Source organism: Podarcis tiliguerta (genome assembly GCF_965153285.1).
Source record: "Podarcis tiliguerta genome assembly, chromosome: 2".
Lineage (NCBI taxonomy): Eukaryota > Metazoa > Chordata > Lepidosauria > Squamata > Lacertidae > Podarcis > Podarcis tiliguerta.
Window position 1 is genome coordinate 118,729,154 of NC_139535.1, and position 27,292 is coordinate 118,756,445.

Below are 27,292 nucleotides of genomic sequence, written 5' to 3' on the forward strand. Positions count from 1 at the left end.
GGAAAAAATAGTAAATTAACAAGAACAACAACAACAACATGCTGCCCATCTGACTGGGTTGCCCAGCCCCTCTAGGTGGCTCCCAACAAAATATTAAAAATACTATAAAACATCAAACATTTTTGTTAATATGCTTTATGTGTATTTGGATTGTCCACTTACTGAAACAAAAGAGTTTCTGATGCAGAAGCTACAGCTCGTGTGGCTCACAGGAGCAGATTAAATGAAGTAAATAAGAATTACTGGCAGCACGACTCTCTGCTGCTGAGAGAGCTGTGCTGGTTGCCAATTCACTGCAGGGCAGCTTCAAGGTTCTTGTATTAATTCACAAAGTCCAAAGTTCCTAAAGGACCACCTGCTCTCTTATGCTCCCCCTCGATCAGATATCCTCTGACTAGCCCAGCCTCCCGTGGGGAAAACAGATTGAGTGTGAACCAGCTAAACCGAAGCGTCTGGAGCCTTGTCGTAGTGCTAATTCAGAGACAGGATTCCTAGACCTGCTTCTGGGGGCTGCTACAAAGGACCTGAGCATCGGGTGAGATTCAGCTAACTAGTCCTGAGCGCAGAAGCCAATGCAACGGCTTCTTCTAGCTCAACCAGGGCTTTCCCCCTCTCCTCTCCCCACACTGCCCACAAATATGAGCTAGAGGGTTGAGGGAACCCCCACAACATTTTTAGAGGGAGCCAAGAGGGAGGCAGAGGGGAAAGTCTCACTGAACGAGCAGACCTCACTTCATGAGTGTATATCCCCCCCCCCAAAGAGAGAGGGGGCTTCCCCAGGGAAGAGCTATAATTTACCCTCTGGGGACTGAAGAGGAGATGTGGGGGCCTCACACCTTCTTATTAAAACAATTAATGACCATGCCAAACACTTTGCTTCTGGCGTCTCACTCACCCCTGGGCTTTGAGATGAACGGCAGCCTCGACACGCAAGGGGAACGAAGCCACCTCACTGTGGGAGTTGTTTGCGTTCTTGCTGTAGTGAAAGAGACATAGTTATATGTGACTGTATGTAGGACTGGCACTGCACAGAAGAAGAATGCACAAGAAGCAGCTAGGAAAGGGGTTGTGGACCTTTATTCAGCCCCAAGGGCCGCATTCACTTCTGGGGGCCACATGCTCGAGGCAGGTGGGGCCAGAGACAAAAGTGGGCAGAGCAATGGGTGGAAATTGTACCTCTGTAGTTTTCACACAGACACATGCACAGGGAAGGAAGAGGCATGACCAGAGTGCGAGGACACGTTCCAGTTGGGCAAAAAGCCCCCGTTCCCCGGAAAGGATTAAAGAGGCTCAGGGGGAAGAGAGGGGGGGATTCCTTTGCACAAGAGGATCATGTTCTGCACTTTGGTTCCTCTGTCACAGGGATGGGGAACCTGCAGCCCTCCAGGTGTCATTTGGCTCCCAGCTCCCATCATGGCCAACGGACAGGGATGATGGGAGTCCAGAAACAGGCTGCCAATCCCTGCTCTGTCAGCAATGGTAGAAAAGCCTCCCCCAAAATCAGCTCACCCATTTAGCCCTGGTCCTTCCTTGCAATGCGCCGTCCTGGGGAAGGTAACAGGGGCAGCTATGGGGAGAATTTGGGGAAATTCTCTGGCTCATTTTTACCTGTGAATCTGAAAGTCAAATTGGATGGATTTCTTCGCATCAAGGTGAGGCACAGTAAAGCGTAGGCCACCCCAGAGCTAGGCGAGATACGGAAAAGAGAAGAGTCAGCATCTGTGTGTCCCCCCCCCCACTGTCAATGGCTGTGTGTCACCTGAGGGAGCGGCCTCACTCTGCCTTATGGTAGAGCCAACCTTCCTATTCTGGGTGAGCTTAGCTAGCCCTACCCTAACTGGTTAATCCTCACACACGGGTGGGATGAATGCCCCCCAACAAATAGCTCCCACTTGAAGGAAAAGGCACTGTGCCCCATATATACGCTCCCCCCATTATTATGAGTGCCATCACTCTCCCTGCTTGCAGCTTCCCAAAGGACACAGAAGCTCTCTCGTACTTTGTCATTGGGTCCCCTATCACAAATAGATTAAAGTGGCTTTGATCCCAGCTTGCCAGTTTTGCCTTGCTCCAATGAGCGGCCCCTTCGCACCATAACCATATATCCCTTCACCACAGTTGACTTCTCATCTTATGGTATCCCAGGCTCTCCCAGCACACCCCAAGCGCCAGGGAAGCGGCTCAAAAAGCCCTCCAACCACCTGCCCCTAACAAGACCCCCTTGCCATGGAGTGCAGACACTCACGCTGGTGCCGGCCTTCATTGGGTTGCCGAGGTCACAGAAAACCATGTTGGTGTCATTCACCGTGTCATAGTGGCAGCTCAGGCTGGAAAGGTTCTAGAAGACAGAAGGAAACAAGTGTGAGAAGAGGAGGGTGGACTTGCCTATGCCTGAGCTCAGGGGTTGGTGCACTGCCTCACCCTCACGACAGATGCTTAAAGTATTTGGGTCGCATCAAATGTAGCAATTTCTCATGTGGCTATTGCAGTAAAGTGTGTTTTTCCCCCAGAGCATGGCGTTGATGCACCTCCTTGCCAAGGGCGCAAGGGACCACACTAGCTGGGACCGCTGGGAGGTGTACTCTGGAGGACATCCGGTGGGCAGAGACTGGGATGGTGGGTGGAGTCATCTTCCCAGCCCCACCCACAGGTTGACTCAGAAAGTCTGCTCTCTGAGGAAATCAGGGACATTATTATTATTATTTTTTTAAAGAAATTTGAGAGCATTTTAATATACCAATCTAAGCAATCAAGCATTGCAGTCTCACCAGAACCGCATTCTCTGGATCCCTCAAGAGGGGGCCATGATAGTTGCAGCTGCAAAACCTATTATCAATTTCTAGCATAGATATATCCACAGACCTTCTACCCCATGAGGACTAGACCTTTTTGCAAAAGCACTTCCTATGTTATTTTAAAAACCCACAAAGGATAAACTTGCTGCCTCTTCTTTCTTCTTCTTCTTCCTCTTCCTCTTCTTCTCCCCCCCCCTTTAAAAATGATCATACTCAGGAACCCACCATCATATATCTGCTTTCCCAAAAATTGAGAATTGTGCTTGTATCTCAGTTCCAAGCTTTGGGAAAGGACAGCCTCTTCCTTAAGTTCACTCCCCCCTGGCCAGGAGGGGTTGCAAGGCGATTTGCCTGCAGAAGGATGAGGTCCCCCCAGCGGAGGCACGTACCCCATGATTCCGCAGAACCCCCATGTAGTCTGCTTCTGGTGGGATGGTAACGTGGAGCTCAGCCTCATAAGCACCACCCTCACCGCGGTTCTGGGCATGGAAGGTGAGGTTCAGTGCATTCTTGTCTCCCAGGTAGACAACAGTGTGGTCCCTGCAACAGACCCAGAGAAGAAGGAGAAGGAGAGCACACACATATCAGCAAAGATCCAGGATGCCCATTTTTAGGAGGAACAATATAGAGAGCAGCCATTTCAGGCCATGCAACTCTGGTTGTTTTCACACATGAAGCTTATATCACTTTGAACTTAAAAAACAATGGCAAAAACTGTATTCAGTTTCTCCTCCACCCTTCATTTTGGACTGACATATGGGACAAAGAGAGTCCCAGAAGTGCCTCAGGTACATTCATGGAACTGCAGAGTTGGAAGGGACCACGAGGGCCATCTAGTCCAACCCCCTGCAATGCAGGAATCTTCCACCCAACATGGGGACTGAACCCACAACCCTGAGATTAAGAGTTGCATGCTCTACTGACTGAGCTATCCAGCTATGCCCCCACCCCTCTGGACAGCTCGCATTATACACAGGATTATAAATGAAAATGGGCCTGTATGTTCAGTGTGCATGCCAGGCACAGATCTCTCTGCGTAAAAAGGAGTACCTATTTTGTCCTTAATACTAGTGCCATATATATATACATACACACACACAAAGGCTTCCAAGAGCATTCCTTGAATGCACCCAAGGTAGGAGAAGGGGACTGAATGTGTTCAGCAGGATCCCTAGGAAGGTAGGAAACGACCTTCTGCAAAGTCAGGTGACTGGCCCAGGTCAGCAACGTCTATACTGATTGGAAGCAGCTCTTCTGGGAGTTTCTCCCAGCCTTGCCTGGACCTTCTGCATGCAGAAGAACGTAAGAAGAGTCCTGCCGGATCAGCCCAACGACTCATCTAATTCAGCACCCTGTTCTCACCGTGACCAACCAGATGCCTGTGGGAAGCCTGCAAGGAGGACGCGGGTGCAACTACACTCCCCCCCCCCCCGAATTCCCAACTGGGATTCAGAAGCATAATGCAAAGTAGATGTTCTTCCATGGAGCTACAGCCCACCCCATTGATTGCAGACAGATTCAGATAGGAAGGGGTTGTTGGTGCTGGATGAACACGTGCCCTCCCCTTAATTCATAGCTTGCTTCTGTTTATATGACGCCTTTTGCAATTCTTACTCTTTTACATTACTCTATTATTAGAAAGCTTACTTTTTAAAACATGGGCAAGCAGTGTGCAAGATGCTGCTGACACAACACAAGAAGTGATATAATCTATGTCCATGTGCTATTAGATGGGAAAGGCACAAGATCAGCTAACAGCAGAGAAGCAGGATCTGTTGCTGTGGGTAATAAGAGCATCGTTTTGGCCATCTTTTTATCCCATCCAATTGCACTTCCGTTTTACAACAGCAGAGGGAGCCAAACTGCTGAAGGTGAACCCTTCTGAGGGAAATCACTGCTCCCCAGCCCCCCAATGCCAAAGGTGTGTATGTATTGTATGTTCTGGTGTTCCCACATGGCCGTGCTGGAGCAGATGCGTTGGTAAGAGGGAATATCTGATTAGCAAGAGAGCAGACCCCTGGAAGAAATGAGGGAGATCAGGACTTCTTTCTGCAGAGGGTGCCAAGAGCTACAATCCCTTCCTGAATCCACAAAAGCAAAGGGTTCACCATGTGTAACAAGGATGCAAGGGGGAGTGGGGATCTGCCTAAATATTCTGGGTGATGGATAAAGCAACAGAATGCAAACAGCACCCAAACTGCTTGGCTTCTTCCATGTTTGTGATGCCACAGAGCGAGGCAAGAGAGAGCCTTACCCAAAAACGTCAAGCTGAAGGTCAGGGACACAGACATTGTCTTCACCACAGTCCAGCTGGATCTGGGCCTGGTAGGCAAAAAAAGACAAAAACACCTCTTTGTCTGTTTGCCAACACTAAAAGGATCACGTTAACCTATTACTATGCTGACATAACATAAGCTACAAAACTACAAAAGCTGTATTTGGTTGAACAGCTAAACCATGGCGTAGAACTATGTTCATAAACTGCAGTGAGTCTTGGGCTTGCATGCTTCCCATCTCCTCCCGTGCAGGCAGGGAAAAGATGCTGGCAGCATTTTCTTGCCGAGTCCAAGAATTCTGGCTTCTTGTTGTGTCCAAGACTGAGCCACTACTTCTGTGCTGTCGTGTTTTGAAAGTGACCATTAACCGTTGGATAGCCTGCAGTTCTTCTTGAAACGAATAGGGACATATTCTAGACAAAGGGCATTAGGTTTCCCTGTCTTGTAGACCTTACATGCTTTTGGGTTATTATCTTTCGAGAAAGGCTGACGCTGCACTGCAGTCTACCCTGCCAGGGAGGAGAGCAGCCCTTTCTGTATCCCATAGCACCAAACATGTGTTCATGGAATGCTGGGAGCAACTGCTGAGCAATCCTCCAACCTGAGAGTACCTTCTGTTCAATGTGGTTGTGCATGAGGTAGTTGAGGATGGGCTGCAGACCATGTGCATCCTGCGGGGCCTCTGGATCCAGCGAGAAGTTGAGGGACAGGTGGATGGGGGAGAGCTTGTCGCGGAATTCAGTCTCGTTCTGGGGAAAGAGACAGAGGGGGGATAAGGCACAGAGGGCATGGATCCCATGCTGCAGAGAAATGCTTGCTGCGCCATGGGGTGACGGGTGCTTCTCTGACTCTTCAGCCAAACTGCGGGGGCTGCAGTGGAGTTGCAGGTGCAGTCACATGCCAGCCACTGTGGGAACCCATTTTAGATCCCTGGATATGGGTGCTGGGAAGCAGAGTCCAGCACATCTGGCAAACCCACAGGTTACCCACCCCTACACAAAGCCGTAACTTTCCTTGCAATGAAGTGCAGAAATACCCAGAGAAGAAGGCAGAGCTTGTGGGCACAGACTGAGACTCACCCTGAGGTAGATCTTCATCTCGCGGCACTCAGAGTTGGCACCGTTGCGGATTTGGAGGGTCTCGACTAGGTGGGGCTGGCGGGAACGCAGGAAGAGTGCTCTCTTCACTGCCCCTTTCTGTTTGAGGTGGTCGAGGTGCAGCTCCACATTGAACCCTACGCATGCAGGAGAGAAGAAGAGGGGGTCAACTGAGCTGTGATAGCCCTATGCCCCAGAACGCAGCCCAAGAGGGGCTCCCACATCAGTCCCAGAAGAAGTACTGATCACCCACAAGATATAACTCTTGGTTTCTTAGCAAAATCAGGGAGGGCTCAGATTGATGGTTTGGTTGTTTGCAGGCATATTCTGCAACATTTCATTGCTTATGCAATAATAGAGGTGGATTTCTACCAGACCACCCAAACATCATTCAGCTTTATTAATTGTTCTGCGATGCTTCCTCAGAGTTACAGCATTTTTGGCATCTGGAAGGGACACTCTTGCACTGTACTCGGACCATTGGTAATTTGGGGCCTATGGGTCACTACAAGTGTGGCAGATGCTCTTCCTGCCCATTTTCATTACAACTGAAAGAAATTTACGATGAGAATACTATTTTCAGATTTGTTACACGTCAATTTAAAGGTAAAGGGACCCCTGACCATTAGGTCCAGTTGCGGACGACTCTGGGGTTGCGACGCTCATCTCGCTTTATTGTTGGCCTCCAGTGCCTCTCTCAATGTTGCTGGACTCAATCTCCCATAATTCCTGAGCATTGGCCATTCTGCCTGGGGGTGATGGGAGGTGGAGTCCAGCAACATCTGAAGGGCCAAGGTTCCCCATCCTTGCTGTGTAGACTTCTGCTTTTGCCATGCTTTCTGTCCCAGCTTCTGGGTTCCAGAATCTGAAAACTTGGCTTGACCTCCAGCTGATCTTGGCCTAACTCCAAGGCCTCCTCAACGCTGAAGGTTCATAGGAACATAAGAGAAGCCCTTTGGATCAGGCCAAAGGCCTCCTCTAGCCCAACATGCAGTTCTCCCAGTGGTGAAGAAGAAGAAGAAGAAGAAGAAGAAGAAGAAGAAGAAGAGTAGTAGTTTGGATTTGATATCCCCCTTTATCACTATCCGAAGGAGTCTCAAAGCGGCTAACATTCTCCTTTCCCTTCCTCCCCCACAACAAACACTCTGTGAGGTGAGTGGGGCTGAGAGACTTCAGAGAAGTGTGACTGGCCCAAGGTCACCCAGCAGCTGCATGTGGAGGAGCGGAGACGCGAACCCGGTTCCCCAGATTATGAATCTACTGCTCTTAACCACTACACCACACTGGTCAACCAGATGCCTGTGGACCAGCTATGCTAGACTCTGAGACAACTTCTTGATGCCAGCACTTGTCAGTGGCACAGATGCCATCCCTTCCCCATATTACTCACCAATGGAGTCGGGCACATGTTTCCCAGATGCATTCAGACAAAAGCTCAGGTTGATGCTGTTGACATGGGAGAAAGGGGGGAGCAATGAGTCATTGTAAGAAATGAGTGAAAGGCAGTGCAGTCTAGGGAGGGTCAAATTGGAATGTGAATGCCCTGGGTTCAGATCCTTGCTCAGTCAGGGGCTCACCTACATCTCCACTACAGTAGAATGACATTATTTAAGGGCAGGAATAGTCAACATGGTGCCTTCCAAATCCCATCAGTCCCAGCTGGAATGGCCAATTGGCTGATGGGAGTTGTAGTCCTGAAACCTTGGTTATTCCTTGTTAAGGGCCTACTTCAAAGGATTGCTTGCTTTAATCACTGTAAAGCACCATGGTGCTATAAAAATGGAAATCGCTGCCAGGAAAGGAGGCTGGTGCTCTGGACAGGGTGCCTTCTGATGCAGCTGGAGTTGAAACAGAACTTCGGGGGGAGGGAGATAGAGGAGATCCAGTGGCACGCAGGAATGCCACCTATTTAAAAAAGGAATGGCTACGGGGATAGGAAAGATGTGCCACGTTCTGCCAGTTCTGCCAGGAAGGAAATGGGATGGGGCAGCAAAGGGAATCTGGGCTTTGTTCCCAGGTGTTCCAAGGCAGAACAAACTGAAATGCAGAGAAGAGGGCCACAAAATGCACCTGGCCTGAGGCCAACTGTTCTAGGTGTAGAAAGGGAAGCTCATTCTCTTGATGCAAGAGTTGGGGTGGGGGGAGAGCGGCTGACATGTGATGGTGGGGTGGTGGTGGTTGGGGTGTGTTCCTGTCTGGATGACTCAGCCTCTCCTCCCAGCCGGGTCACCAGCCTATTACAATCACCCATTCATAGTCAAGTTGGGCAGGTGGCCAGGGCAACCCCCACTTCTCTCCAGTTGCTGAGCAACTGAAAAACTCAGTTCATAAATATCCCCCCCAGGCCCCTTTCATGGCTAGAGGATCAATACAGCCCCTTCTTAGCTGGAGCAAATCTGGAAGGCACATGCTATTTTTGTCACATGGAGACCACATGAAACCGATCTCCATTGTGACAGCTTATTTCACCTCTACCGTAAAATATCACAAGACTATTTGCTTCCTGGTTCTGCTTTGCCTGGAGTGAATGAGTTAGTGCAAGCACGGAGGTAAGGGCTCCTAGGGGTTTCTTCATGCAGGAGCCTGCGAATGAGGTTCCATGTGGTGAGAAGCCTCTAGGTAACAGTAGAAGCTCTTTGGTTATGACAGCTGCTACAAGCACCCACAGGGGGGCTTCCTTCCAGCTCCCAGCACTGTTGCCGACTAATATGTAGATCCATGGACATTGTTTTTGAAAAGGACAGCCCCCCACATTTTAAGTGTTTCTGGAATTTTACAAACTGTTGGGTTTTTTTTAACACTCCTACAGTAGCATACCATTAAAAAAACACACACAAAAAATGCAGACACCAGGATGCACATGCTAGTGCAGGTTTAATAGTAAAAGGCCTCCTGTCCTAAGACTCCCTTACTGAGAGATAAGCCCCGGCATTGATCTCAGATGGGTCTCACAGTCACAGCTCTCTTAGGGCTTGTCCACATGGGACTCTTCCCTTTCTCCCATCAGGTAAACACCAGAAAGCGTCCTGGTGAGAGGTGGGGAGCTTTTGCTCGTGATACTCCTTTACAGTGTGGAAAGACACTGCTTTTGAAATGGCTCACCTGCCACAGGAACACAGGAAGCTACCTGACACCAAATCAGGCCACACCCCCTCGCAGTGTGGTCTACACTGACCAGCAGGAGCCTATTTCAGAGTTTCGCACAGGGCTCTTTCCCAGTCCTACCAGGAGATACTGGGGGTTGACCATGGGACCTTTGGTGTGCAGAGCATGTGCTCTGCCACTGAGCTATGGTCCTTCCCTATGGCTTACCCCAGAAGACTGGGAATTGTAGCTCAGAATAAGGCCAACAGAGCTACAGTTGCCACCGTCACTTGGGGACCATCAGGACTGTACCTTCCACTGTGGTTTCCTTCCAACATCACTCACCAAGCAACGGGGGTTCCAGTGCCCTCTAGGGTGCAAGCTCTCTCCTCAGGGTTAAACATGGTGGGGAAGATGCTGAGAGTGGCGCTTGCATGAACAATGGGGCGGCCCCTGTGATGGTAGGCAAGAGAGGGAGGGAGAGAAAGAACTGTGATGTGTTTACCATTTCACCTGTCTTTCTGAACCTTTCAAACTCTTCTCTCCCAAATCAAGGGGTGGGGAGATGCATTTGTCTGCATCCCCATCCACAGTCCTTATGAAGAAGAGAAGAAGAAGAGTTTGGATTTGATACCCCGCCTTTCACTCCCTTTAAGGAGTCTCGAAGCGACTAACATTCTCCTTTCCCTTCCTCCCCCACAACAAACACTCTGTGAGGTGAGTGGGGCTGAGAGACTTCAGAGAAGTGTGACTGGCCCAAGGTCACCCAGCAGCTGCATGTGGAGGAGCAGAGACGCGAACCTGGTTCCCCAGATTACGAGACTACCGCTCTTAACCACTACACCACACTGGCTCACACTGGCACAGTGCCTACCTGTAAACCAGGGCTGTGTCCATTCCAAAGGCTCCCACAATCAGATCTGAAGGGAGAGAAAGTAGCGGACAGGCAATGAGCTCTATCTTGTTGCAGATTTTGATACCATTTTCCAGGGGTTGGTTTCAAAAGAGAAACTTAACTCAAAGCTGCTTATGTGTCACATTGCCTATTGTTTCTCAGTGGTTATGGGGAAAACCACTTAGCACATGCTCAGAGGAAGCCTCCTTTATTGCTCTTCCTTGCAAAGTCCTCTGAGATAAGGGCAAATCAACAGCTGCATGGTTAGGGGCAGATAATGCTCTTATGCCCAAGTTTTGCGAAGATAAGTATCAATGGACCACTTGAACATAGACAAGGGTGGTAGCCTCCTTGCATGACTGCTGCCCTTCAAGTGAGAGTCTCTTTGGAGACCTGGTATTAAATGCTCATTATAAAGTGGGTGTTTATAAATGCCATTGCAGAGGGCTTTTACAATACCACTGGGACACTTTCTTGCTTTCACTCTGAGAGCATTCTGAGGGTTGCCTCCCTGAAGACCTATATTTATGCCAGATGTTAACATGCTCCTTAGGATACAAGATGCCCAAACCGGCTGTTGGATTATCTGATCAATCATCAGGAATATAATAATTCCCTCTATTTCCAACATGCAGGGTTTGAGTGCCGCTGCTTACAGAGCCAAAATGGCGCCATACATGCACAAGGGAGGTATCAGGAGCACAGAGATGTTAAAATAAAAACCACTAAAGCTGTAAGAAACCTCAGACAGTTCAGTGAGGACTGAGAGTGCTTGATGGCCACAGAATGCTGAAGGGGGTGGAATGGGAACCCGGGTGGGAGGAACTGCCTAGAGAGCCTGGCTGGCTGGCTGATACAGTGAACAGGAGCACTCCATGTGGAAACGTTTTCTTGCAGATCCCACTAGTGAATATTATTTGGACTTCCTTAAGCTGTTACTCAATTGCACAGAGAACCATATTGCCTCCGTATCGGGGTCAGGCCACAGAGTGCCCTCCAGATATTGCTGGACGATCAGTCCCATCATCCCTGGCCAGTGGGCGACACTGGCTGGGGCTGGTGGGGACTTGGGAGTCCAACAACTTGGCTAAACCTGCTCTATAGGATAAAGAGTTTGCTGGGCCCCCTTTGGATGTCTGCCTTTAGCCAGAGAGAGCTGGGACCGAACCTGGGACCTCATCCATGCAAAGCTACCAAAGATAACCTATGGCTCTTTGATGCTTCAGATGCCCCATTGCAGCCTTTCTTGTGGTTTCACACTCAGTCCTTACCTGGGTAGCCGTTTCCATCCAGGTCCTTAGCCCCACGCATGGAGAAGCCAAAGAAGTCTGGAGTCTGGCCAGCCGGCCAGTGGCCCTGTAACACCTGAGAAGGCTTGGGGTTCAGTCCGCCAGGCCGGCCATTGTACACATAGACCATGCCTTGCTGCTCCTTGCCACCAAACGGGGCCCCAATGGCCACATCTGCAGGAACAAATTCCAGCGTCAGCATTCATTCAGGTATTTCACAAGGCGTAGATGCCACTCGATCTACAAACACCTCTTAGGTGGCTGGCATGAAACAGGTGCAGGTGAACTTTGGCCCTCCAGATGCTCTTGGACAGAGGTCAGCAACCTTTTTCAGCCGTGGGCCGGTCCACCATCCCTCAGACCATGTGGTGGGTTGGACTATATTTTTTGGGGGGAAATGAACGAATTCCTATGACCCACAAATAACCCAGAGATGCATTTTAAATAAAAGGACACATTCTACTCATGTAAAAACACACTGATTCCTGGACTGTCCACGGGCCAGATTGAGAAGCCCCTGGGCCTTAGGTTGCCTCCCCTGCTCTTGGGAGTTGAACTTTCAGCTGCCCCAGCAAACATGGCCAAGGGTCAGGATGATGGGAGTAGGGAGTCCAGCAACCACGGGAGGGCCAAAGGTTCCCCACCCTTGACATTAAGCAAAACACTCACTTAAAGAAATGCCCATGTGTTGAAAGCAAGTTGGCCTAAAGCATTTCAAAACAGAAGTAAAACCAGCAGTTTTTAAAAAAAGAAATAACAAAGCACAATTACCTGTTAAAAACAACATGTCAAATGCACATCTGGACAGGCTTGATTAAAGAAAAGAATTTTTAGCAGGGGTTAAAAAAAGCAATGCAGTGACAATTGAAATAAAGAAAAAAGGACAGACTAACCACCATCAATAAGGCACCAGTTCTTCCCGTTTGCCTGAGACTGTTGTCATGCTAGCGCCCTTGAGCGCATGCACAGCCAGCTGTGACTGACAACTCTTGGCTGTGCGCAAGTTGGAGGGTGAGGGAGAGAGGGGTGGTAGTTAGGCAGCCAGAGGGGAACTGCCATCACCACTGCTGAGCTGTGAGCTGAGCTGAGGGGAAGGCCAGAAAGGCTGAGAGAGAGGAGGGCACACTGGGTTATAACCTCCAGAACTGGAAGCCGTTAATATTGCTGGCATCTGTCTGGCTCAAGAGACAATGGAGTGCACCTCCAGGGGTGAAGTCAAACTACTGCATTAGCAGCACTGAAATGACCTCCCTGGGGAGCATGCCTGGGCAGTGTATATGTATGGAGGTCCTGGGCTGCCCATACACAACCCCACTCTCAGCCTCACTGATGCAGTCCAAACAAAAGCAGAGCAATAAGTTTGGCACCAGTTGGGCTGCAGGAGACTCCACTCCAGATTTGTGTAGGTTTTAATGCTTAGTCTTTCTTCTCTTGAAGATGCCACACAAAGCAGCAGAGATTTAGGATCAGAGTTTTCCTTCCCCTAGATGGACTCCCTTCCCAGGTGGACAAGCCCCACCCGCCCCTCACTTCCCTCAACAGCACATGCAGAAACTCTTTTCTTGACCGTTGGACCCACTCTTGGTCTTGCCCACTCATTCCGCCGGAGCCTTTCTTGGCAGTGGTACAGTTAGATAAATTGAGTTGCTGGTCTTGGTCCTACAGAGCCCCCCATCCCTCCCCACTTTAAACGGTGAAGTGTGTTACTCCACTTCTTTCAAAAAGGAGCCCAACTGGATTAAGGGACCCTCCTTCTCACTCTGCTGAGTTGTCCCCCAAATTCCCCAGGCTGCCTCCATTAGTACTCTAACCAAAAACCACACTGAGAACCAATATGGTATAGTGATTGGTGTGTCAGACCAGGGACTGGAAGACCAGGGTTCAAACTGCAACTCAGCCATGAAGCTTGCTGGGCCTGACACTGTCTCTCCGCCTGACCCACCTTACAGGGTTGTTGTGAGGATAGGAAGAGGAGGGGGGAACCAGATATGCCACCTTATGCTCCTTGGAGGAAAGGTGGGGAATAATGTAATAAAAGCACATAGTAACCTCTTCTCACTCCACACCCTCATCCCCCTAACTCCTGTGCCCAGGGAACCCCAGTACAGGGGCTCAGAAATGGTTTCGCAGGATTTGTACACAAGAATGCAAACTCCGCTCCAATTAGTTTTAATTTTTGCTGCCTTTTCTCTCTTAGCTGCTTTAGAAACTTCTGAGTTAAAAGGTGAGACAAAAGGAAATATTTTAACACAATAAATTAAAACAATGGAGAAGAAGAAAAGCATCAGGCCTTAGCCAGCTCTCTTGTGCAGAAACCAGGAATTTCAGTACCTGCTTCAAGGTGTGCCCAGACATACATTGCACGATGCAAATGTGCAGTATGAACCTCATCCAGCAGATGGCAGCCAAATCACATGTAGGGTTTTCCTATTCGGCTACATACACAAATATGGGTCACAAAAACCTATAAAACTTTTGTCCTGGGTTGCATCTGGCTGTGATCAGAACCCAGACCTTGCTCATAAATGTATTCTGAAAGGGCAGGAGGAATCATTGCTCTTTAATGATTTTGGAGCCCCTCTGATTTGCCTATGACATTAAAGGAAAACTAATCTACTGTATGCTATCTTGAGTATGCACACTATGTCTAGGGCGGGGAACCAAATCAGACACACATTTTCTGCTGAACAGATTGCTGCCTCCTCTTTCAATGTACCACATTAAACTTGATCTTTGTTATTTTGTGGGACACTTGTCTGGCTGGTTCAAGAGGGTTCCCCTGTGTTGCAGGGGGAGTCGATCACCAAGGGTCCAGCACCTATAACAGCTGAGTAGAGAAAAGGGGAATTCAGTAAGTGCACACTGCTTTGAACAGCTGCTCTTGCCCAAATTATCCCATCTACACAACTGTTAAAGGTACATGAGCTCAAATGTCGAAATGATGGGCTTGACCCTTCTGTACTTTTAGTTATATAATGGCTCATGAGATCAGGACTCTGCAGATTCAAACCCACATCCCAGGGTTTGCTAGTGGGCTGCAAGAAAGCAAACAAATGAAAGCTGTGGCTCTTCAGATGCAGTTGGACCACAATGCTACTGTGCTGCTGCATCAGGTGAGATGCGATTGTCCAGTCCCACTCCTTGGAAAGGCTCAGCCATTTTCAAGGGGGCTGCCTGTTGCATCTCTGTGCGAACTGCTACTCTCCACTGGCCTCCTTCCATTCAGGAAGCATGCCCTGAACAACATGCAGATGCAGTTTGGGAGTGAGCAGGCATTGATTGGGGTGTGCTTCCAATTTTAACTCATAAAAAAAACAAACCCAAAATCAACCAGAGTACCTTAACCTCAGCTATGAAGAATCTGGGAAGGGCGGAAGAACTGCTTAGAGTGGAACAGGGATCTGGCATCAACGCCTGTGTGGCATTGTGAAATAAAGGGAGGCTAGAACTAACAAGCTGTTGGTTAATCCTGCTGTCAAAGTGAAAAAGTTCAAGAAAGGGCAGACATTTAGCAACAGCAATAAAATGAAAATGTCCTCATGGATGCTCACATTTTGCAAGAAAATTGTTAGGAACTTGGTAACTTTTGACGAAAGGTGGGATGCAAATATCCGGGGCAGCCCACCCCTGCATCTCCTTGTCAAAGATCCCTACCATTGTAGCCGTCCTGGTCAAGGTCTCCCAGGGGAGCAATAGCACTGCCAAAGCGACCAAATTCTTGGTGACCAGTAAGTGCGGCCGACGCCACTGGCTCCATGCCGTACAGCTGTTGCAGGAAGATGTAGACTCTGCCCACCTCCTGCACACGACCATCTTCTGTTTTTTCCATGTATAAGGGGGCACCAATCAGTAGGTCATCTAGGCTGCATGGTGGGGTGGGAGGAGAAAGAGCAAGAGCCTTAAAATCACCAACTCTGGATCCAAAAGGTACAAAGAGCTCACTGTCAGGGTTCAGAGAAGCACTAGTGGAAGTGGGAGAGCAGCAGGGTCTAGAGGCACAAAAGCCCCCTCCTCAACCATGGCCAGAGTATCTCCATGGGGTCTGCACTGCCCCTTCCCTCTGCTATCCATGGCAACTCTCTTCCTAGACAGAGCCCACCCAAAACCTCCCAAACTCAAACATAGTTAAACATTCTCACAGCTTCTTCTAGTGTGGAGAAAAGCCTCTCTCTCTCTCTCTCTCTGTCTCTCTGTCTCTCTCTCTCTCTGTCTCTCTCTCTCTCTCACACACACACACACAGACAAAACTAGTGATTGCGGTCACCCTTCCTCAACACTCACCTGTCACCGTTGAGATCAGTGGCAGCCACAGCATAGCCAAAATAGGCAGCCATCTGTTGAGGGAAATGACAGGCAGCTTGGTGAGGCTGAAGGATGAAGGATCCTGCAATCGTCACAGACTGTCTGCTCAGGGCGGGACTCTTGACTCCCCACAGAGACCCCTCAAACCCAGGCCACATCTGCATTGTACACTGAAAGCATCTTCATGGCCGCTTCCCCCAAAGAATCCTGGGAGGTGTGTTTGTTAAGCAGGCCAAGAATTGCTAGGAAACCCCTGTTCTCTCCCAGAGCAACAATTCTCACAATGGAACTCTGGGGATTGTAGCCCTATGAGGGGAACTGAGATCTCCTGACAACTTGCAGCGTAAACTACACCGTTCAAAGGGGCATAATTCTGCTTTAAATGCATTGGGCAGGTGGGGCCCCCAACCCATCATGGTACCTTCACACCTCCAAGACAGGATAGTTCCTAAAATTTCTGGGGTTCTCCAGGGCAGCCTTCTCCCACTGGGAGCCCTCCAGTTGCTGTCAGACTACAACTCCCATCGTCCCTGACTACCAGCTGTGCAACAACACTTCTGTTCAGGCAGATAAGCACATACAGGGTATATACTCTGGACGAAAAACCAAATTTAACACCCTGCACCCAATCAATCCAAATCCTGTACTTTTGATACACTGAATCACAGCATAGACCAAGTCCTGTCTAAGGCCCCAGGCAGCCTGAACTCTGGGGGGGGGGGGTGGGTTGAGTGGGGAGGAAATAGGATTAGTAAACACAGTGGATCTTAGGAACCATCCTATGCTTCTTCTTTCTTGCTCCTGTCCTTTCCTGGAATGAACCTCAGACCTCAACGCAGGTGTGGCCTGCAGGTGTCAACCCGAATGGCACCCTAAGGGATGGCAATGGAGCCTGGCATGAGGGCTCTGGGGCCTCTGTCAGAGGTTGGGCATAGCCCAGCTGCAGCATCAAGACCCTCCTTCCTGGCTTCAGTGTGAACAGTGCAGCTATTTACCTGCTCTCCAGAAAAGTTGTACAGGGGCCGAATGTCACTTCCATTTAGAATTGTGACCTGGAAAGAAGGAAAGAAGAAAGGAAGAGAAAATAAGAGGTCTTCAGTCTCATTAGACTGGTCCAAAGTGATCCAGCCAGAATCCTCCACTAAGGCACTGCTGGATTACAATTCCCACAATCCCCAGGCAGGACAACCAATGGCCAGGGATAAAGGGAGTCATAGTTCATCAGGACTCAAGGGACTCAGCTGGGAAAGGCTTGTTGTGGAAAAGGAGCCAACCCAACGTCTCCTGACAGGGATGAAAAGGGAAACGAGGAGTCTTTGCTCCCAAGACTTGGGGTCTCCCTTCTGGCCATCTACGCATTCTCCTTCCACAGCTGGGGAGTCCTGGCTACCAAAATAGAAACCTTTTCTTTAAATAATACTAATAATTTATTCAAATCACTGTAATTAATTGCTCTTATCACTAGGACATTTTCCCTTCCTTCATCCACATAGGCAGTTTTTCACAACACTGGTAATACTCATATATGTGTGTGCATGATGTTTATGTTATATATGTGTGAATGATTAGAATTTTCTTGAGTCGTCAGTCAGTTTAATGATTGCGTGTTTTGTATTGTATTGTATTGTATTGTATTGTGTACTGTATTGCTGTACACTGCCTTGATATTTTATGAGAGGGCAGTATGGAAATGCTATACTGTGGGGGATGCCAGCAGGGAGAGAGAGAGAACAGCCCTGAGGTAAATATATCTGTTTTGAGTCTGGATGCCTCCTGCACTACAGCCCCAAACTTAGAATGCAGAAGTCAACCTCACCCAAAGGATCCCACAGTGTGGCGGAAAATGAGTTGGCCGTATTGCGGGAGCTTTGGGAGGAGGTGCCCTCAGCACCACTTCTGCTCAAGAAGTGGGACTGAGGTTCCTCTCAGACTCTCTGTGGGCGACTAAGTGTCACAGCAAGGACACCGAGAGAAAGGCAGCGCCAGGAGGAAGGAAGGCCACGTCACATGTTAGAGGCGAAGAGAATCGCAGCCCAAAGTAACCTCTGCAACAACATCATGGGGCTGGTTCTTGGCCGCAGCCAAACGGCCGCAGGGAAATCAGATTTGTTTGGTTTCGGGCCTCTACATTTCCCTCATCTTTAGAAATGCACCTGTTACCATAGCAACCCACAGGGTCAACAACAAACATGCAGATGAGTGGTGCCGAATCAGGAGAGACAGGCTGGCGTGTCATGTGTGAGGCAGCGTCTCACTGAGCTCACCGCGAACTCGTGTGTCCCGTGTCAGGGAAAAGTCACAATGGCAAGGGATCACGGGAGCCAAAGAACACACCAGCGTCTGCAGGTGGGATGACACCCACTTTTCACTTGCACCTTCCTGTGAGTGGGGCCCTCCACTAACCACACAGGAAGGGGAAATGCGAAGGGGCTACACCCAAAAGCACACCGGCTGATGCCATGGCACCACAAAGCACCAGCACAGGACTCTTCAGCCCGGATGTGGCCAGACATGCCTCTCACAGAACTTCTGGGAAGGAGCAGTGGAGGCCGGTGCCCACTGGGACGGGTAGGGCAGAAGGCTAGCAGGCCAACAGGGGTTGGAGCCAGAGCACAAGGCTGGCAGAGCCACCACAATTCTGGTTCTGTCTCCATCCACCTCTCTCCTGAGTTCTACAAAGGCGACACTGAGACTAAGGAGAAAAGAATCCGCTGGCCCATTGCCACCCCCAGGACTGGTTATAAGCAGGTGGGGGACTGGCTAGGGGCAGAGCCATAGCATGGTTTGCCAGTGCCCGGGGCATGCGTGCGTGCACGCTGGGGGTTGGGTGGGTAGAGGATGAATGGAGCCTGCCGCACCAGCCCAGCCCTTGCTGCTGGAGTGATCCCCCACCGAAGTCAAGAAGGGCCATGCTGTGCCACCTGCCTGCCCGCGCAGGGTGGAGCTCAGCTGGGTGGCACAGCCCTTGCACTATCCCAGCCTCGCAAAGCAGCTCAGGGATGGCAGGGTAGTGTGAGGAGCCAAATGCACCCCCCCCCCGAGAAAAATGTGGCAAGCCTTCACCCCGGCTGCGCCCCCTACACACATGATGCCCCTGACTGGGGGGAAAGGGAGGTTGGTGGGGCAGTGTCCTAATAGACCAGCCTTGACTCAGAAGCAACTGACTGCTTGCTGCATTGCAAAGAAAAATGAAGAATGTATTGAGATTTCAAATGGCTTTTGAACAACTTTAAAAATTAAAAATATAAAAACATAAATAATGCTACCAGAACTACTTTATGGGTTGGATTCAGAGAGTCCTGCTAGCACAACACGGTTCGCTTCCCTTCCCCAGTGCCCACCCCCCAGTCGGCTTGGGGTGGGGGGTTGGGATAACCCCCAGAAAAGGAGATGGTTCTATCAGGCTGCGCCAACAGAGCAGTTTCCTGAATGCTACTTTGAATTTCACCCTCTGGGTCTTGTCCCCTATCTATCCATTAGTAACCCAAGTAGAACGGAGATAAAGGAGATAAAGAGTATTTCTCAGGCAGCCTTCGGCAACCTGGTTGCAAAACCTCCAGAGACTGTTGGACTCCACCTTCCATCGGTCAAAGCCAGCGTCTTCAGGGATTATGGGATTGTAGTCAAGCTACATCCCAGAGGTTACCCCGTTGGTTTAGGCCAGTGTACTTCAGCCTTGGGGCCTCAGATGCTGTTAGACTACAACTCCCATCACCCCTAGCCTGGCTAAACTGGCTGGGGATCATGGGAGTTGTAGTCCAACACAATCTGGGGACCCAAGGTTGAAGAGCACTGGGTTAGTTCCTCGTTCTGAGCAGAAGTGGAGATCTAAGGAAGTTGTTCTTTTAAGGTCCAAGCTGTATAGTAGTTTTTTAAATAAACACTCTTGTAGATTAGCTTGCAGCTGGAAGAACCTGAGGCAGCATCTTGTGCCCCTGGTGCGGACGGTGGTGAGGAGCATCTGGAGCACTTTTACAGAAGTTCCTGACAACCCACCCACCATCCACAAAAGGTCTGCTGCCAAATTCTGCGCTAGCCCCGAGAGCACATTTCCAAGGGAATTACTGTCTGTATGGCCAATGTTCCAGCTCTACAAAGCAGGCAGGGGAACAGGGACACTCAGCCAGATGATGCAAAGGTTGCCAGGAAGACTGAGAGTTACAGCACACACAGAGAAGTGGGGAGAAAGGAGGTTTGGCTCTTACATATCCATAAGTCAGGTTTCCTTTAGGAACGCCAGCCACAAAGTCTGCAAGAGAGCAAAGGAACACAACGCAATCAGTGGCCGCAGGAGTCCGAACTGCTGCAAGCACACTGTGAACAGCAGAATATGGCACAGATCATAGACTCTGGAAGAGCCCTCATGGGAGAGGAGGAAAATACATGCATACAGTATGACCTTTAAGAAACCAGATAATAATGCAGTGCGCTATTTACTAATCCCAAGCCCTTATTATGAGTCCCTGTCATGGGAAAAGGCGGGTTATAAATTAATAGTAATAATAATGATAATAATAATAATATGACCCCCAATCTCTCTCCTACTGCCCTCATAATTGCACTCTTATTTTGCATTCCAATATTCCCTCCACAATTTCTAACAAAAAATAGAAATAAGGTTATTATAATTTATTTGAAAACCTATTTATTGTCTTGGGGGAGGGGTAGAATTATACAACAATTTGAAATCTTGGCGTGTGTTATTTACTCAGAATGCAATGGAGGTAAATATTTTTGGCACAAGGTACACATACACCTGACTGTCACATGGAAGATGGAGCATGCTTGATTTCTCCTGCTCTGGAGGGTAGGACTTGTACCAACGGATTCAAGTTACAAGAAAGGAGATTCCGACTAAATATCAGGAAGAACATTCTGAAAGTAAGAGCTGTATGACAGTGGAATGGTCTCCCTCAGGAGGTTGTGGACTCTCCTTCCTTGAAGGGTTTTTAGGAGATTTTGGATGGCAGTCTCTCGTGGATGAGATTCCTGCATTGCAGGGGGGTGGACTAGAGGACCTCTACAATTCTAGATTCTTTGCTCTCCAAACCAGCCCTACCACCCATGCTGAAAGTATCTTCCCATTGGTACCTTCAGTGGCATCTCCGCTAAATTCACCGACCGCCACAGAGTAGCCTAGGGAGAGGGAAAGGAGAAACAACATGATTAAGGGGGGGGATGCCATTCTACACCTACCAGGGCCATCAGGAAACGCTACTGCCATTTCTCAGCATGCCATGTGGTACCACAGGTTGCCATAGTTCCCATAATGCCAACTAGTTAGTCAGCAATCTGGCCCCAGGCTGAACATCGCTAGGAGGCAAAATCCTTCCCTTTGGAGGAGATGGGATAAGGCCCCTTCTGGGTTTCTCTAAAGGTAAGTGCATGTGGTCATTTTTGCAGGGAAATGGAAAAGGACAGGTTGTGGGCTCAGTGGCAGAGCCTCTGCTCTGCATTCAGAAGGCCCCAGGTTCAATCCGCCGCATCTCCAGGTAAGACTGGGAAAGAGCCCCCCCCCCGAAATCTGGGAGCACAGCTGCCACTTGGTGCCGAGAAAAGTGTGCCAATAGTCTGACTCAGTAAAAGGCAGCTTCCTATGTTCCTAAGCATCAGCAGGAGGTGAAAAAATTCCGTGACTGGGTTGAAATAAAGGACACGGAGTGACAAATTTCACCATCATAGTGTGGTTATGCTGATGTAACAACATCTATCTGTTAAGTAAGATTAATTCCAGAGCATTTGGGGTATCCCAGGATGTCTTTGCTGACCCTGAAGAGATGCTTACGCATCATTCTGCTTATTATTTGTGAATAATATCAACACTTCCCATGAACACTACTCACCCCCACCTCATGGATGAAACAAGGGGTGAACTCAAGTACCCTGGATCTTGCAGAGATCTGCTGACTCTGAAGTTCAGGGAAACCTCTGATCCACTGCCCATTGACAAAGGCTTGATCAGAGGTCACCCCTTTCTAACAGGGCCCAGATTCTGAACTGAGCAAGTGCTGAAGCGCCAGAACCACCTGCTCAGCCAACCATGAAGCACAGAATGGGCAAAGGCAACCAGCTCCCAGGAAGAAAATGCTACCCAAGGCAAGGATTAGAGAACCAGCAGCCTTCTAGGTGTTCATCTCCTCCTTAACCTGCACTGGCTGGACTTCTGGGCTGTTGCAAGATCAATCAACAGCCTCTCCTGATCGTTGCTCTTATTGTGGGAAAGGGAGGAGCACAAAGGATGGCAGGTCAACTGATAAGAGAGATATGTGCTGATTGTATTTTAAAAGAATTTGTAAAATTCAATATCTATCTGTCTGTCTGTCTGTCTCCATCCAACTCCTCCATCACTCCCAGGCAGCACAGCCAATGGTAATGAATGACAGGGTTTCAGGACCCCACCTCCAGCACTGTCCTAAGACAACGATATTCTCTTTCTCCAACCCTTTCCTTCCATCCAGCACTCACCAAGGTAGCTGTCATCAGCCTTGAAGTTAGCCTGACCCGTCTTGAGTTGACCTCGAGCCTCCAGGACTAAATAATTTGGGTCATATACCTCCACAATGGCATCCTGTGCTGCTGAAAGCACCTGGCCTGAAGGGAAAGGGGGGTGGCAGTTAGAGGGTTGGACTAGGACTGAGAAGGCCAAGGGTCAGATCCCCCACTCCCTCAGGAAGCTCACTGGGTGACTTTGGGCAAGTCGGCTACATCTCAGCCTAACTTACCTCACAGGGTTGGTGTGAGGATAAATTCATTTATATAGGGTGGCATTCCAAAAAGCTTTGCAAACATACAGCTCAGTCCCTTCCATTAATTTCAGGGGACGTACTGTGAGTAAAACCTAGCCAAATAATTTCTAAACAGTCCTTCATCAAAAGAGATCTCAGGACTGTTTACATACAAGGACATTTTTTAAAGAACATACTATATAATAAACACTGACAATAAAACTACAATAATAATAACAATATAACAGGAAGTTATTCTGTGTGCCACCTCTTGCTCCTTGGAGGAGAGGCCAGATAAACATTAAATGGATGAATGAATGAAGTTATCCTGAATTTGGGGGACAGGAAGGTGGGAGATGGGGGGAGAAATGGGGGTGTCAATATCCCCACATGCAAGGAATCTGAGGCAGTGACCAGGTTTATGGATATGCTGTGATTCCACAGGAACACAGAAAAATTGCTCTTCCTGGGAATCTCAAGCTTTCATTTTCTTTTCCTTAAAAGAAAAAAGAACAGAAAAGAGTATGTTGCTAGCCCTTATGGTTAAGAAGGTGCATTTGAAAAGGAGGCACTAGATCAGCTAAATACATATATAAATCTCAATCAGCTGGACCAATGAAATAAGGATCAAATAAATATTGCCAAAATAGTAATATTTTTCATAATAGTAACGAAGAAGCCGGGAGGGGGTCACCTTGCCAGTAATAGCTTCCGGGGCCACCAAGGAGGACACGTCCAGCCTGCCAAGACAACGAAAAACATTAGTTTTCCTCAGAGGTATCTGAGCCAGTTCACCTGACCTTTGCCTTGAGTTTTCCCCTTGTATCTTCACAAGCGCCCTGTGAGGTTTGCTGGGCCAAGAGGTGGTAGCTGACCCACAATCACCCAGCCAGCTTTGTGGCTCTTCAGGGGATTTGAACGACTCCACTTCCCGTACCTGCTACATCACACTCCCTCTTGACACCCACCCACTGACATCCCCATCACTTCAGAGATCACCCCGGTCACATTGGACCACCCTCAGCTCAGCACCCTCTCTCTTAGCAACCAGGCTGTGACTCACAAAGGTCACACAGGAGCCATCAATGATGCAATCAGAAGACACCTAAAAGCAGGGGCTTTAGGCACTGGACCAGTCTCAGGAGGTACGTGTTGGCAAGCCTCAGCTGAACATAGGTGAGGAGCTGTAAGACTGGCAGCAATACTCAAAAGCATTTTTGAAATTGTCTTAGAAAACAATATTTTAGGTAACATTAGATCTGCTTTGTAGATCAGAAGTTACTAGCCTTTTACAAGCCCTCTCACTCGCCTGCATGGAGTCCTGGGTTGCCTAGGGTGACCAGGGGAGCTGTCAAGTACAAGGCTGATGCAGAATATCCAGATGGCTACAGGTGATGCATGTATGTACACAGGCTTGATAGGGAAGAAATTCCCAAGCAGAGCCCCGCAAACTCTCAGCACATCTTTCCCCTGTTCTATATAACCAGAGCATTACTAGCAAGGAAAATGGCAGCCAGGTGTCCCATAGAGTTGGGTTGACAGAGAGGGGAAATAATTGGCCTTCTGCCCTGCCCGTCAGATGTTAAAAGGTAAAGGTAAAGGGACCCCTGATCATTAGGTCCAGTCGTTGCCGACTCTGGGGTTGCGGCGCTCATCTCGCTTTATTGGCCAAGGGAGCCAACATTTGTCTGCAGACAGTTTTTCTGGGTCATGCGGCCAGCATGAGTAAGCCGCTTCTGGTGAACCAGAGCAGTGCACGGAAACGCCGTTTACCTTCCCGCTGGAGTGGTACCTATTTATCTACTTGCACTTTGACGTGCTTTCGAACTGCTAGGTTGGCAGGAGCAGGGACTGAGCAATGGGAGCTCACTCCGTCACGGGGATTCGAACCGCCGACCTTCTGATCGGCAAGCCCTAGCTCTGTGGTTTAACTCACAGTGCCACCCGTGTCAAAAACACAACTTCCCTGACCAGGAATCGAACCCGGGCCACGGCGGTGAGAGCACCGAATCCTAACCACTAGACCACCAGGGAGCTTCAGATGTTATCGGACTCCAATTCCCATCAGCCCCAGCCGGCATGGCTAAGGAAGGTGGGAGTTGTACTCCAGAAACCTATGGAGGGCAGCAGATTGGGGAAGGCTGACCTAAGCACAGGAGCATTTACCCATACAACTCATACAATTCACCCTCCTGTGGGCTTCACAGGCCATACTGTTTTCCAGATTAGCATTACAACTGGGGCTGCAGACAGCTGCCATGTGGATGCGTCTACAGTGCCTGTTGTGTATCCACAGCCAGCCACCCTCATGCCAAGGAGACTATCTCTGTCCCAACCCCCAAATACAGGAACCTGCCCCATGTTCTTGGCAGGGATGGAAACTCACCTTTGTGAATTCAGCACTAAAGCCACTTTGGCAGTAGCCTTGAAATCTGAGTCCGCTCTTTTCTGGCAGGAGAAGGAAAGACAAAAGGGGTGGGGGGGTGGAAATGGAAATTCAGAGGTGCTGGAAAAAGTTACAAGTATAGAAGCTTGAGGATACAAGAGAGGATCATGCCTTTTGCAGTTGAATTATGCATTGGCATTCTGAGTTTTTGAATATGTTCTGGTAAGCTTCAGATTTGCCTGTTGCAAATGTTTATTCATATTTGCATGACTAATAAATGTGTGACGCATGGTGGGGTGGAGGGCCTACTGCAACCAGCATTCAAAATGATCCTTTCTAAATACAGGGTCCTAGTCCCCTCTCCCACCAAACTGAAGCCACCCTTTAATTGGAGCCAGAAATCACCAAACAATAAATATGCTATTGAAAATATCCCAGTCCATCAGAAGGTGGTCCTGTCCACAGGCTTACAGATGAATTCTTGGAGAACCACCAGATCAGTGCACTTGGAGGAGAGAGAGAAGGGGCTGAAATGCTTGCACTGACAGAATGATTGCGAGTGTGTGATGCGGATTCCTCCCTAAATAAACTGTTCTGTCAGACAACACATGAACAGGAAGCCAATATGCCTCAGGTTGTGACTAGCTTCTAACGACAGAACTGTTACAATAAAATAAATGATCCAGCCTTTCACCTCCAAAATACCCTCACAAAATATGGGCAACCAAGACAGCATTAGAGCATGGGCAAAGTGTCATTTGCCTGATCACAGCCAGACTTTCAGGCATATACTTTAGAAGGAGTACTACAGCTGTGATGAAGCACCAGAGGTCCAGCAGGGAATCCCAGCCCTGAGCAGGGAAGAGGAATCCCCATTTTTATTATTCACTCTCCATCAGCTGGCAAAGAGATAAACAACAATGACTTTCCATTTTTAATGTCTGATTTTTGTTGTGTTTTTTTATATTCTGTTGGAAGCCACCCAGAGTGGACGGGGCGACCCAATCAGAGGGTGGGGTACGTCTTCTGATGACATGTGAATTATCCACCAAGTATGGTCTCTGGAGTCTTTTCCTTTGGCAAAGTGGGGGTCTGGGGCTTGAAGCTGCGCGTTCAGCATTCTCTTTCCGCCACAGGTGCTTCTCCTTTCAGGCAGGCACCCCCTAGCCTAATTATGCTAATTATCAAGAGGCCACAGCAAATAATAATAATAATAATAATAATAATAATAATAATAATAATAATAACAATTCCTTGGGAAAGGATTCTCATCTTAAGAGAACAGCTTGGCCCCAGGGGGAATATGACAACAATAAGAGAACCCAGGCTGCTGTGCCCACCCTGCCCTGTTATTCTCCCTCTGCTTCACAATAGCAAACCTTCAGCATCAATAATTTGGTGGGTGAGGCGGTGGAAGATACAACACAGCAAGGGGCAAATTGGCTGTATTCTATTACTATGCTATCTGTTATTGTTTTTATTATTGGTGCTCTGTAATGTGTTATGTTGCACACTGTCTTGGGATCTTTTGATAAAGGGCAGAATATAAACTGAACTCATCTTCGTAATCCTCCTCCTCTTCATTTCAGTTCAGCAATATGACTTCCCTCAGAGCTCCGAAGGACAGCTCTTGCTTGTGTGCATCTGTGGGGGACCAGGAATGCTTTTGCCGGAAGTCCCTCTTCCAGAGCTGACCTCAAGCTATGCAGTAAACTCAGCAAGAGCTGCTTCTTCTGGCTCTCTAGAGACTGGAGTGGCCACTGTGAGAACAGGATGCTAGACTAAGTCTTTGGCCTGATCCAACAGGGCTTTTCTTATGGGGGGGGGCGCTCTGCTGGTGGCACAGCAGCCTTCTGGTGATCACTGTATGGGTGTCCCCAGGGAAAGGCTCCCAGCTTTTCCCACACCCACTTCCTACTGCTCCAGATTATGTTTAGGAAGCAGCTGGCTGGCCGGCCCTTCGGTTCATCTGCCGTGTTCTTTCAGCAGGAGGGACGGCTCATTAAAAGGGGTTAGTACAAGGGACAAGGAAGGGACCTCTATAGTCACTCATACTTCTTCCAGCTCCCTAGTCCAGTGGATGGCAAACCTTTCCACCACATGCAGCTCCCATACCTTCATTGCCCATCACCAGGCGCAAGTCAGCTGCACAGTGGCACACAGCTAAGGCAAGGTAAAAAAAAAAAAAGCCTAACAGCACACAGATGCACCTCCATGGAGGAATAGCTACAGATCAGGGAACCCAGAACCAACACAGCAAAGACACTACTGTGTCCCCTTCCTTCTTTCTCAAAGACTGAGGAAATCATAGGGAACTGAATTAGACATCCAGTTTAAAGATGAACAAGGGGAGAGAATGTGGTCAGCCCCTCCTTTATGCAACCTTTTGGGCACATTCAATAAGTTACCTTAAAGATAATGTTCCATTAGTTATACAGGCGAT

The 27,292-nt window shown here is 48.9% G+C and overlaps 1 protein-coding gene across 2 annotated transcripts in view; it reads right to left on the reverse strand.

Annotated features, from left to right (window-relative positions):
* The window catches only part of ITGA5 (integrin subunit alpha 5), a 69,668-nt gene that overhangs the window by 7,945 nt on the left and 34,431 nt on the right, over positions 1–27,292 (reverse strand). For both annotated transcript variants that reach the window (XM_083428225.1, XM_083428224.1), the window contains exons 5-23: positions 24,850–24,911; positions 23,158–23,203; positions 22,204–22,329; positions 20,830–20,874; positions 19,944–19,987; positions 16,734–16,790; positions 15,718–15,770; positions 15,091–15,299; positions 11,419–11,610; positions 10,127–10,172; positions 9,598–9,705; positions 7,559–7,614; positions 6,151–6,305; positions 5,683–5,820; positions 5,050–5,117; positions 3,185–3,335; positions 2,246–2,338; positions 1,609–1,685; positions 896–976 (exon numbers count right to left, since the gene is read on the reverse strand). In XM_083428225.1, coding sequence (XP_083284351.1) covers positions 896–976; positions 1,609–1,685; positions 2,246–2,338; positions 3,185–3,335; positions 5,050–5,117; positions 5,683–5,820; positions 6,151–6,305; positions 7,559–7,614; positions 9,598–9,705; positions 10,127–10,172; positions 11,419–11,610; positions 15,091–15,299; positions 15,718–15,770; positions 16,734–16,790; positions 19,944–19,987; positions 20,830–20,874; positions 22,204–22,329; positions 23,158–23,203; positions 24,850–24,911 — 1,807 coding nt within the window. The remainder of the gene's footprint in view (positions 1–895; positions 977–1,608; positions 1,686–2,245; positions 2,339–3,184; positions 3,336–5,049; positions 5,118–5,682; positions 5,821–6,150; positions 6,306–7,558; positions 7,615–9,597; positions 9,706–10,126; positions 10,173–11,418; positions 11,611–15,090; positions 15,300–15,717; positions 15,771–16,733; positions 16,791–19,943; positions 19,988–20,829; positions 20,875–22,203; positions 22,330–23,157; positions 23,204–24,849; positions 24,912–27,292) is intronic.